This window comes from Crocodylus porosus, unplaced genomic scaffold (genome assembly GCF_001723895.1).
Source record: "Crocodylus porosus isolate Cpor-Errol unplaced genomic scaffold, CroPor_comp1, whole genome shotgun sequence".
In the NCBI taxonomy this organism is placed as follows: domain Eukaryota; kingdom Metazoa; phylum Chordata; order Crocodylia; family Crocodylidae; genus Crocodylus; species Crocodylus porosus.
This window is the reverse complement of record NW_017728947.1, coordinates 10,536,819-10,547,021: the sequence shown is the minus strand read 5'-3', so window position 1 is coordinate 10,547,021 and position 10,203 is coordinate 10,536,819. Positions and strand designations below refer to the sequence as shown.

Sequence of the window (10,203 nt, the reverse complement as noted above, 5' to 3'; positions counted from 1 at the left end):
GTGGTGTGTGGGGGAGGTTTAAAGAAGTTGCGGGTGGGGGTGGAGTCTGTAGGGAGGATTGTGAGGGAGTGGTGGGGGGGGACGATGGAGAAAACTATCCATGGGATTGTGCAGGATGCTCACAAGCTATATTCATCCCAGCTGGTCCCCTGATAGAAGACAGATGCAGCAAACGCTTTCCTCATCCCCAGCATCTTGTTCATCCTGAGGGGCTGGGTCGTCCCTAAGATCCACCTCAACAAGGCAGACAAAACTTGAAATGCTGCTGAAGAAGTGGCTGCACCTTCCACTCTGAGCCAACAACAAGACCCTACACACCTCCTACCAACAGAGAGGTGCCAACATCCTCCACATGGGTGACCGCTGTGACATCACAGTGGTCACCCACACCTTCCGCCTCCTGACCTGTGTCCTGAGCACCCCGATGAGCTGGTGAACAGCATCACCACCAGTGCTAAGGAACACTGCCCGCTAGAGGACTGCCAGGCAGCCCGCCACCTGAGAGGCTTGCGGGAGGGCAATTTTGGCCAAAATGGCCTCACTGTGAAGCCAAGTCCACAATGCCACACGCTGCCTTGGTAAGCTCATCAGCTTCATCTGGACCTGGTCCAAGGAGTGCCAAGAGCTTGGAGACTCCCTGCTCCCAGCCCCCAAACCAGCCACATTACCATGACTGCCTGCCTGAGGACCTGCCTGGAGAGGTTCCTAAAGGATGCTACCCAAACCAAGTATGCTAGCAAAACCTGACCAGGGTAAGGTCTTTGAATTCACCTCAAAGCAGGATGTGAGCAACCACTTCATGCCTAGTAGAAACTTCACATGTTTTTTTGGACAGGCACTTCATCCTCTGCACCCAACTCAAATGCCTACCATTAACAGTGACATCTGCTACAATAACCACAAGAGGTGTCAGAGGCACAGCTATGAATGAGAGACCATCCCACATGTGCTATGCACTTGCTATGCCAAAGTGTGGCAGCTCCACAATCTAGACCAGCTGGTGACGGCCACTGTAGCCTCAGCTGGGACCACGTCCATCAACTGAAACCTTGTTTCTTTCAATGACTAGGTCACTAAAAGCTTAGACACAGGTGTAAAGGTAGATGTCATCTACTTGGACTTTAAGAAGGCCTTCAGCATAATATCCCATCTTATTCTTATAAAAAAATTGAACGGCCATGCCATAGACAATTACACAACCATGTGGGTGGCAAATTGGCTTAAGGGTCATACCCAGAGAGTGGTGGTGGATGGGTCAGTATTGATCTGGAAAAGATATGGGCAGTGGGGTCCCCCAAGGCTCAGTCCTTGGGCCAGTGCTGCTCAATATCTTCATCATCAACCTGGATGAGGGCGTAGAAAGCACTCTGTTCAAGTTCACATATGACACCAAGCTATGGGGCAAAGCAAACACACTGATGGGAAGAAACTGAATCCGGGCAGACCTGGACAGGTTAAAGAAGTGGGCATAGAACACTAGAATGCAGTTTAAAAAGGACAAGTGCAAGGTGCTGCAGTTAGGGAGATGGAATCACCAGTACACTAAGCTGGAGGATATCCAATAGGCTGGGGGATATCCTTCTCAGCAACACAGCAACAGAAAGAGATCTTGGAGTCACTGACAACTCCAAGATGAATATAAGTCATCAATGTGACAAAGCAATTAGCAGAGCTAACTGCACTTTGTCAGGCATTAGTAGGTGCATCACAAACATGTCCAGGGAGATGATGCTCCCCCTCTATGCAGCACTGGTCAGGCCACAGATAGAGTAACGCATCCAATTCTGGGCATCACAATTAAAGAAGAATGTGGACAACCTTGAGAGGGTCCAGAGGAAGGCCACTCATATGGTTAGAGGCCTGCAGGGAAGGCCTTATGAGGAAAGGCTGAAGGACCTGGACCTTTTCAGCCTCCGCAAGAGAAGGCTGATGGGGGATCTTGTGGCAGAATACAAATTGATTGGGGGGGCGGAATCATGAAATAAGAGATGCTCTGTTTACCAGAGAACTCATTGGAATAACCAGAAACAACAGTCATAAGCTGATGGAGAGTAGGTTTAGGTTGGACATCAAAAAGAACTTCCTCATGATTAGGGTTGCCGGACTCTGGAACAGACTCCCAAGGGAGGTGGCTTCCTTGCATGGGGACTTCATATCTTCTCTTTTAGGTAAGCATTGCACGTTTAGCTGCCCCATCCCCCATACCAACCAACCCCAGGGCTAAGCAGGCTTCGTTCTTACTAAGTAACTTAGCTGCGTCCCTTCCCCTCCCAATGTAGCCACATTTGTCATGGTCTCTGCATCTCCTACTACCCCTTCAACTTCGTAACTTCTTTGTCATATTTACTAATAAACTATATCTGCTCTTATCAGTTCAGATAAAGAACCTTGAATTGCCCCCATGTTCATGTGTGGGGGAGCAAAGACTCCAAAACTCAGGGTCGCTGGACCCTGGGATGGGAGACACCCCAAACATGGAGGTGAGTGGAAGAGGCTTCCCAGTAAGGTTCCAAGTGAAGACAAGACATTTGCACCCAGGAAAGATGCCAAGAGAGAGAGAAGATTTCTTAACAAAAATCATGCAGGACCTGCTAAAGGTAAAGCTTACAATTTGTATTGGCTCATTTGCATGTTGGGAGAAGCAGAGTGGGAACTCAGCTTCAGAGATCCCAAGAGCAGATTGGATTTCTGGCAGCAACTCAAGCCGGGCAGGGGGAATCCCCAGCTGCAGGGTTTTGAATTTGCCAGGGGAGGCACAAGGAGGGAGCAGCTGGTTACAATCCAAATGTACTCTGGCCAAATAAAGGAAGAGGATGTAAGTTTTTGGCTTAAAAGATACTATGAGAGACTAGAAAAAAGTGTAGGAAGTCCTAGACAAACTGGGGGGTGGGGGGGCTGGAGCCTGGAAAGCCAGGGCAATGCTGAAAAGCCTGGGAACCCAGATGAGGTGTAGCACCTCCACACAACAATCTCTCTGCACCCCCATATGGGCTTTGTCTTCTACTAGGGGCAGCCTAAACTCTGCCACAAATGCAGGGAGCAGGGACACCTGGTGGCACAATGCCCCCCAAAAATCTGTGCCACATGCAAAGGAAAAGACCATGAAGCCAAGGACTGTAGCAGACTGGCACTGTAATGTGTACGGGGAGAAGGAGCATGTCTTTAAAGACTGCCCCAAATCCTTCATAAACAAGGCAAAAACAATGGAGTGACTGACCCCAGTGGTCTCAAGCCCTCCAGACCAGCCGCCTCCATCAGTAACAGAGAACTTGGCGGTGGCAAAGCAGGATGGAACAGGGGAGGGAACTCAGAGGGAAGGGGAAACAAGACAAAGCTGCCCCCCACCTCCAAATCTACAAGTGCTCTTTCAAGCAGCTAAATGAGGAACTTGTAAGGTTATGAAGGGAGCAGGAGATAGAGGGAGAGAAACAGGCCACCCCAGAAGGGAGCCAGCAGAAAGCCACAGATGCTGAAGAGGAACTCAATGCAAAAATAGAAATCCAGGGGGGACAGGAGGAACCAGACCAGAATAGCTGGGAAACTCCAAGGCATAAGAGAGGACTGAGGTCCCCCCACAGCTACTCCAACTCCAAAAAAGGGAGTCTGTCTCCCTGAAGGCCCTCTGCAAGGTTCTAAAGAACTTGAGCCTTCAGGGAGACAGGCTCCCTTTTTGGTTGGTGTGGCTACCACTGCCCCCTCTCACTGCTTTATGGGGTTCCTAATAGTCTCATTGAATGTGAGGAACCTGCTCAAGAAAGAGAGATGGGACAAAATAAGCAATTCCTGGATTAGCTACAAAGCAGGTATTATCTTCAGGAATGTGGCTTGTAGAGTTCCAAAAAATATGCTTTGTTCAAAAAACACTGGCTGCATGGTCACTCCACCTGATTGGGGTTGAACAACAACAGATCATCAGGGGTGGCCATCCTGCTGAAAGGAGACAAAGTGAGATCCCTACGGCACAGAGAGATTGCTGCAGGCAGACTACTACAAGCCACCTTTGAAACAGAGGGAGGGAAATTTGACTTCCTAAATGTTTATATACTGGCCAATAAGGAAATGAGGATGTGCGCCTTCCTGGAAAACATAACTGTGGCAATGCCCACTACTTGGCCAGCAGTGACCACAGGAGACTTGAAATGCATCATTAGAGAGGGAAACGGAATAAGTGGAGGCCAAAAGACTGACCTAGAAAGATCCTTCAGGATGATGTGTAAGTGTTGACAGTGGAGCAGGGCTGCGGGGGCACAATTCCGTGCCACCAACACTGCCGCCATTGCTGCCAGGTACTGACTCCAGCTAGATAGCAGCATTGCACCCTGCCACCAATGCAGAAATATGGGGGGAGGGGCACATGCCCCCCATCCCCCTCCTGCATTGCCTATGGTGATGGGCACATGGGCATGTGAGTGTGTGGCCAATTGGGTGCACAGTTGCAGTTACTGTAACGGGGATGATAATGGTTAGCTGTAGATGGATGTTATGGGCTTCACAAGTGAACTGCATCAGTCATGAGACAGGACAGTAAAGGTATAGGAATTTGCGTGCGTGTGTGTATATATATATATTTGCAAAAAAATAGTTTGTAGTATTTTTATAAGCAGGTACAAAAGTGCTGCTTTAAAGTGTAATTATTGAGTACCTGTGCTAAAACTTGCAGCAGTTTCAAAAAAGGTAACATGCATCAATTCTGGAAGAACTAAGTCTATGGATACCTGTAGTAATTTTCCTATATGATAAATTATGTTTAGATGGGTGAAGGGATTGCAGAGGGGCAAAGGGGAAGGGGGATACCTGATCCCCCAGATTTCTTTTCCCTGACATAGCAGTGGAAAGAGGACAAATCAAGCAAAACCTACGATAATTATATTCTATACCTGGAAAATGATAACAATTTTATAAATTTTCCATATAGAGAATCTAATTATTGAGAGATTGTCTTATATTTAGGGTCATGTTATTTTCAAGTAAATATGGTATTTAAATACAGTTAACAAGAACATTTAGGCTATGGACTATGAGCAAGCTGTTTGTAGTAGGGTTTCAGTTTGCAGTTTAACAGTCACAATTCACCATTTTAGGTTTGTAGCTGATCCCTTTGGCCTGGTCTCCATTCCATCTCTAAATATCTAAGTGGCATTTCTACATTTCTAGGCATCTAAATCACTAAATACAATCCTATTCCATCTCTAAAGCATACATAAAATCACAAAGATGTCTATCTTCACTTAAATTCTCCTGCGATCTATCTAGAAAATGCATAAATCTCATTTCCCTAGATGGAAAACCACATGGTGGCAGCAATGATACTGCCCACATTTTTACATGTGCTCCAGGAGGTGGAGAGGTGCTTTAATTAGGGCCACTCCAAGAGCTGCTGTAATTAAAGCACCCTCTGTACCTCATGTATCAGTGTCCCTGTGCTTCAAAATGGTGGCAGGGGCATTTTAAAACTGAAAAATTGAACGAGCTTCAGTTAAAGCGCCCCCATCACCATTTTGAAGTGCAAGGACACTGATATACAAGAGGTAGAGGCTGCTGGAGTGCGCTAATTAGCACACTCCAGCAGACTTGATTAATCTGTAATTACAACACGTTGGAGCAGCCTCCCCACACACCTACAGGCAACCCTAGTGATTAGGGCACATGCCCAGAAAGACAGGGGTCTGGGTTGTAGGCCCCTCAAGCCCAAAGGAGACTGAACACACATCTGGCACTTCCCAGGAAAGTGTCCTAACCATTTAAATAGTCAGTGAATACAATGTATCAGCTTTGGAAGCAGGGGCCAGAACTCCAGGCTCCCTTCTCTCCCAGGGGGGTGTCATCCCACTGGGCCACAGAAAAATGCTCCCTTTATATGCCTTCCTTTTGCCTCAAACCACCTTGCAATTCTTTCCATTGTCCAAGTTTCAAGAAGAGCTATGGTTAGCTATCTCCTACTTTCCTGGGAAGTAAAAAATGTGGATTTCATAACATTAGGGTTAGGGGAACCTAAAAACCAGGTCTCTTACTTCCTGGGCAAGTGCTACAACCAGCAGCCTAGTGCACTGGGAAAACATCAGATACTACACATGCACGCATACGTACACAGACCAAATGCTGCTCTCTAGCAGTTAAGACGCACTGAAATGGGCTGATGCCTCCTCTCCTAGGATTTCGAGTCTTTGTGTGTGTTTCTTAGGAACATGGGTCTGGGTAAGACTAGCAGGCACGTTCAGACTCACAATGAAAAGCAAGTCAAGAACAGCTTGTTTGCCTGAGCTTCTAGAATAACTTACTGTAAACCTTCAAGATGCTACGTCTTCCATGGACTTGAGCCAACAATGCACGTTAAGAACATACTTAACTTAAAGCATGTGAGCCATCCAACTGCATTGGCTCATATATGGCATAACACAAATATATGTCTTAGCATTTTAAAATCCATTATCCAAGCAAGGCACTCACAGTGGCACTTGTGTGCATTTATAACTGCTCATATGGTTGCCTAATCCGGAGGTCAGATTTGAGAAATGAGCCTTGTGCTTATACATGCAATTGATGTTTTTAAGGAGAAGTGTTTCCTGTTCACATAAAATTACTAGAATTGTATACTTATATACCAAATGCCTGTAGAGATATATTATGCCCACTACTGCATCATTTTGATTATTAATGCAAATCTTTTTTTTACCCAGAGGAATCTTATTTTCCTTATGTGAAAACAGAAAGTGTTTGTTTAGTGGTGACTCCCCTGTAAAGGCACAAAGTGTTCTCAAGATGCCGGTTTAACTTAGCAAACCTACCTCGTGGGAAAAGATCCTTTTTAAAAATCACCACGTATTTTCCCTCCCCCTTAGGAGTTTACCTAAAGAGGATCCTCTTCCCAACGGTCCACCAATAGGGCTGGGGATGCCACTTTTATTTGACACATTCACTGGGCTGCTTTTACTAGCTGGGAAGAGGTTCTGTGTTGGAGATGTCGGGGATTTGACAGGTTCAGCTGTCTTGGGTCGGGCTGAGAGATTCAGTGGCTGTGCTGCTTCATCCTACAAGAGTTTAATGTAAATAATTATTAGAAAAAAGACAAATGAAACACATTATCACTTAGTAAGCCACAGTTATTTTACACCTCCAAGACAATGCCACAGTCTCCTGCAATAATAACAAAAGAAGCTAATTATCTGCCTCCTTGAAGATTCAGCGAAAGGAAACCTCATTAATTTCTCTGTGTTATGCTTCTATTTACATTAACTATGTGGCTGGATCATTCTTTTTGTCAAATTAAAATTTGAATTAGCTCACATTACGGCTTAATTTCCTAATGTGTTTTCAGAGATCTAAATTAACCTAGGGCATTTACAAAGAATTATTTAAAATTTCTAGCAGCTCAGTAGTGCTTTTGTGCTGGGTCTATCTGAAAAGTTCCTGGAACTATAAATAAGCTATAGAACTTATTTTTAATATATTAGAAATAAAGTAATAAGAACAATTTCAGAAATGGCAACATTTAGAGCCCTTTTTTATATCTTTGACTCATTCATCCACAATATTGTTGTTATTGTACACCTTCTGTCTTTTTAGGGTGCATAATCTAAATCATTTATTGATCTGTGCTCTCTTCCTGTAACAAAAAAGAGCCCTGCAAAGAACACAACTGCACTGATCTATGCCTTAATCTATGCATAATACCATGCACAGCTTCAAATATTTGGTATATTGCCATTCCAAAGTCATCTGTCATCTGTTTTGCCAGATTTTATGTAAAATTAGTCTTTTTCATGCAATACTACCTAGTGGTCAGGGGATGCTTTTCTAACCATTTCTACCATGCTCAAACATTATTCTATCTGTGCCTTTTTTCTTTGAACAAAACTTCAATTGTCCTTCTCTCCCTTGTGTACTGGCTTGTGCTCCTTGCTTAATTTAGTAGCAACCAGCAAGGAACAGCTTTTTAGAAATGGGAGAATGCTCATTTTCCTTAATTAAGGTAAGACAGAGATTTAAAATGCACTGAAAGCTGACAAATGCTGTATATATAGTTACATTGTTTATATTTCAGAAAGCAGCTCTGAGCACTTCAAAGTTTAGAAAAGTACAACACTATTATATTGTCCTTTCCATTCACTTTACCATGCAGCAGTGATTCAGTAAAGTCCTAGCCAAACACAATGCATTAAACAAGACTGCATAACAAATAAATACTTATTTACAATGGCATCCCATCTCTAGAGTTCAAATGATTTCTAAATAAGTTGTAAGATACATTTTTTACCTATATGAATGGCTAAAATTAAATATAGTCCCTAACCCTGAAAAGAGCCTCTACCATCTATGCAGAGCATAACTGATGTCAATGGAGTTCTGCATCAACATAGGGATTTTGCAAATGAAGGGTAAGGACCTTAGCAGGTTCACACAGTTTGTGGCCATGACACAGCAAACTGTTTGCCCGTGTAAATACCCAGTGACTTGAACAGTATTCCATGTGGGCCCAGAGCTCATCCTGAATTGAGTAGCTTGCAGTTAAGGGATTGTGAGCAGGCATACTTAGAGTCATAGTCAATGGACTGGAAGGGACCTGTAAGATCATCATGTCTGGTCCCCTGCTATAGGCACGAGGTTAAAGAGCTAAAACTAGCTCACAATCCAGCCTCCTCTTGAACACCTCCAAGGATGGTGACTGCATCACCTCTCCTAGGAGTGTGTTCCAGGTTCTAGTTACTCCTATGGAGAAGAAGTTCTTCCTTATGTCCAGCCTAAATCTTTTATTAGTTTGTGACCATTGGTCCTCATCCTCCGAAAGGGTGCCTTCCTAATGAGTTGCTCCCCCAGATCTTGGCATTCCCACCTGACATACTTGTAGGTGACTATCAAGTCACCTTGCAGCCTCCTCTTAACCAGACTGACCAAGCCCAGCTACCGGAGTCTCTACTCATACAGCCTATCCTCCAGGCCCCTAATCTTGCAGGTGGCCCTTCTCTGCACCTTCTCAAGTTTATCTGCATCCTTCTTGAAGTGTGGTGCCCAAAACTACATAAAACCTATGCAAACCTTTTCAATTTTCAAATAACTTTCTGTTCAGTAATTCTACAATAAACAGAAAACAATGCCTTTGAACACCTCCAAAGTCTTTCGTTGCTCCTTCTTGTCAGACATCATTCCTCATCTAAAACAGCTGACAGGTGAATAAGCATTCTGGCCCCGATGTGAAAATCCTAACATTACCTTTTGAAACAGTTTGACTTCTACAAAGTAATCCTATTTAGCTCTATAACTAATGTATATAGGTCACACAAACAGATGGTTAAATACAGAAAAGATTTTTATGGTTTATTAAGTAATGCATGACAATTAAAACTGCTGTGTACTGTGTTGGCAAGAGAATTCTCAAAGAAAGCACTCTAGCACTAGTTTATTGGAGAGTTTTTATATTAAGTATTAATTAAACTTTTATGATAACGCTTCTTATTTTTCTGTGTGACGCTCTTGCAATTTACCTCTAATATTTTCAAAACAATAGTGAGCTTAATAAAGTAAGTACAAAAAAAGGGTTGTTTTTTTTTACTAGTATGTATTACAGTCCATTCAAGTTAAATTATGTAGGGAAACCCCCAAGAATTTGCATGTGGTCAAGTCAGTAATAGAACTCAGCTGGCCAGAAAAGCTGAAATGCTACTGGCTTCAGTTCAAGCAGATATATGCTTAAATTTAACCAGGGAAAATTTTACTCATCTAGTAAAGGTTTGGTTTGGTGTAGATCCATTTGGCTCATTCACTTACAAAATTACTTTTTCACATTAAAGTAGTCAATAGTATATTCTCACTACCATAAATCTCTGGTGTTTGGTATCCACTATACTATGGCAACTTTGCTTAAACATTTTGCCTCTGCCTTCCAGTTGTGCCTGTATCTCCTTTTCTAGATACTCAGCATATGTGGTAAATTCCACTGACTGCTCTGAAGGACAGCACTGGATTATGAGAGGTAAAATATTAGGCTAATATGTATCCAGAGTTAAGTAAAGTGAATGCGTTGCTAAACAAATGCTGGTTCTGTCCATAATGGGATAGTTTTTATTTATTAGCACTCTCAACCTAGCAAAAAAATGTCATGAAAATTTATCAGCCCAGGCAGAAATATCTACTTGCCCGCACTTTAACACAATGATTGATGATAATGAAAAAACGAGTGATATTTTACTCACCCGTCAAAAAAAAAAA

The 10,203-nt window shown here is 43.4% G+C and overlaps 1 protein-coding gene across 7 annotated transcripts in view; it reads right to left on the bottom strand.

Moving 5' to 3' along the window:
- SOX6 (SRY-box 6) overlaps positions 1-10,203 on the bottom strand; it is a 528,512-nt gene that overhangs the window by 92,082 nt on the left and 426,227 nt on the right. For all 7 annotated transcript variants that reach the window (XM_019551786.1, XM_019551785.1, XM_019551787.1 and 4 more), the window contains one exon: positions 6,848-7,028. In XM_019551786.1, the coding sequence (XP_019407331.1) occupies positions 6,848-7,028 (181 nt within the window). The remainder of the gene's footprint in view (positions 1-6,847; positions 7,029-10,203) is intronic.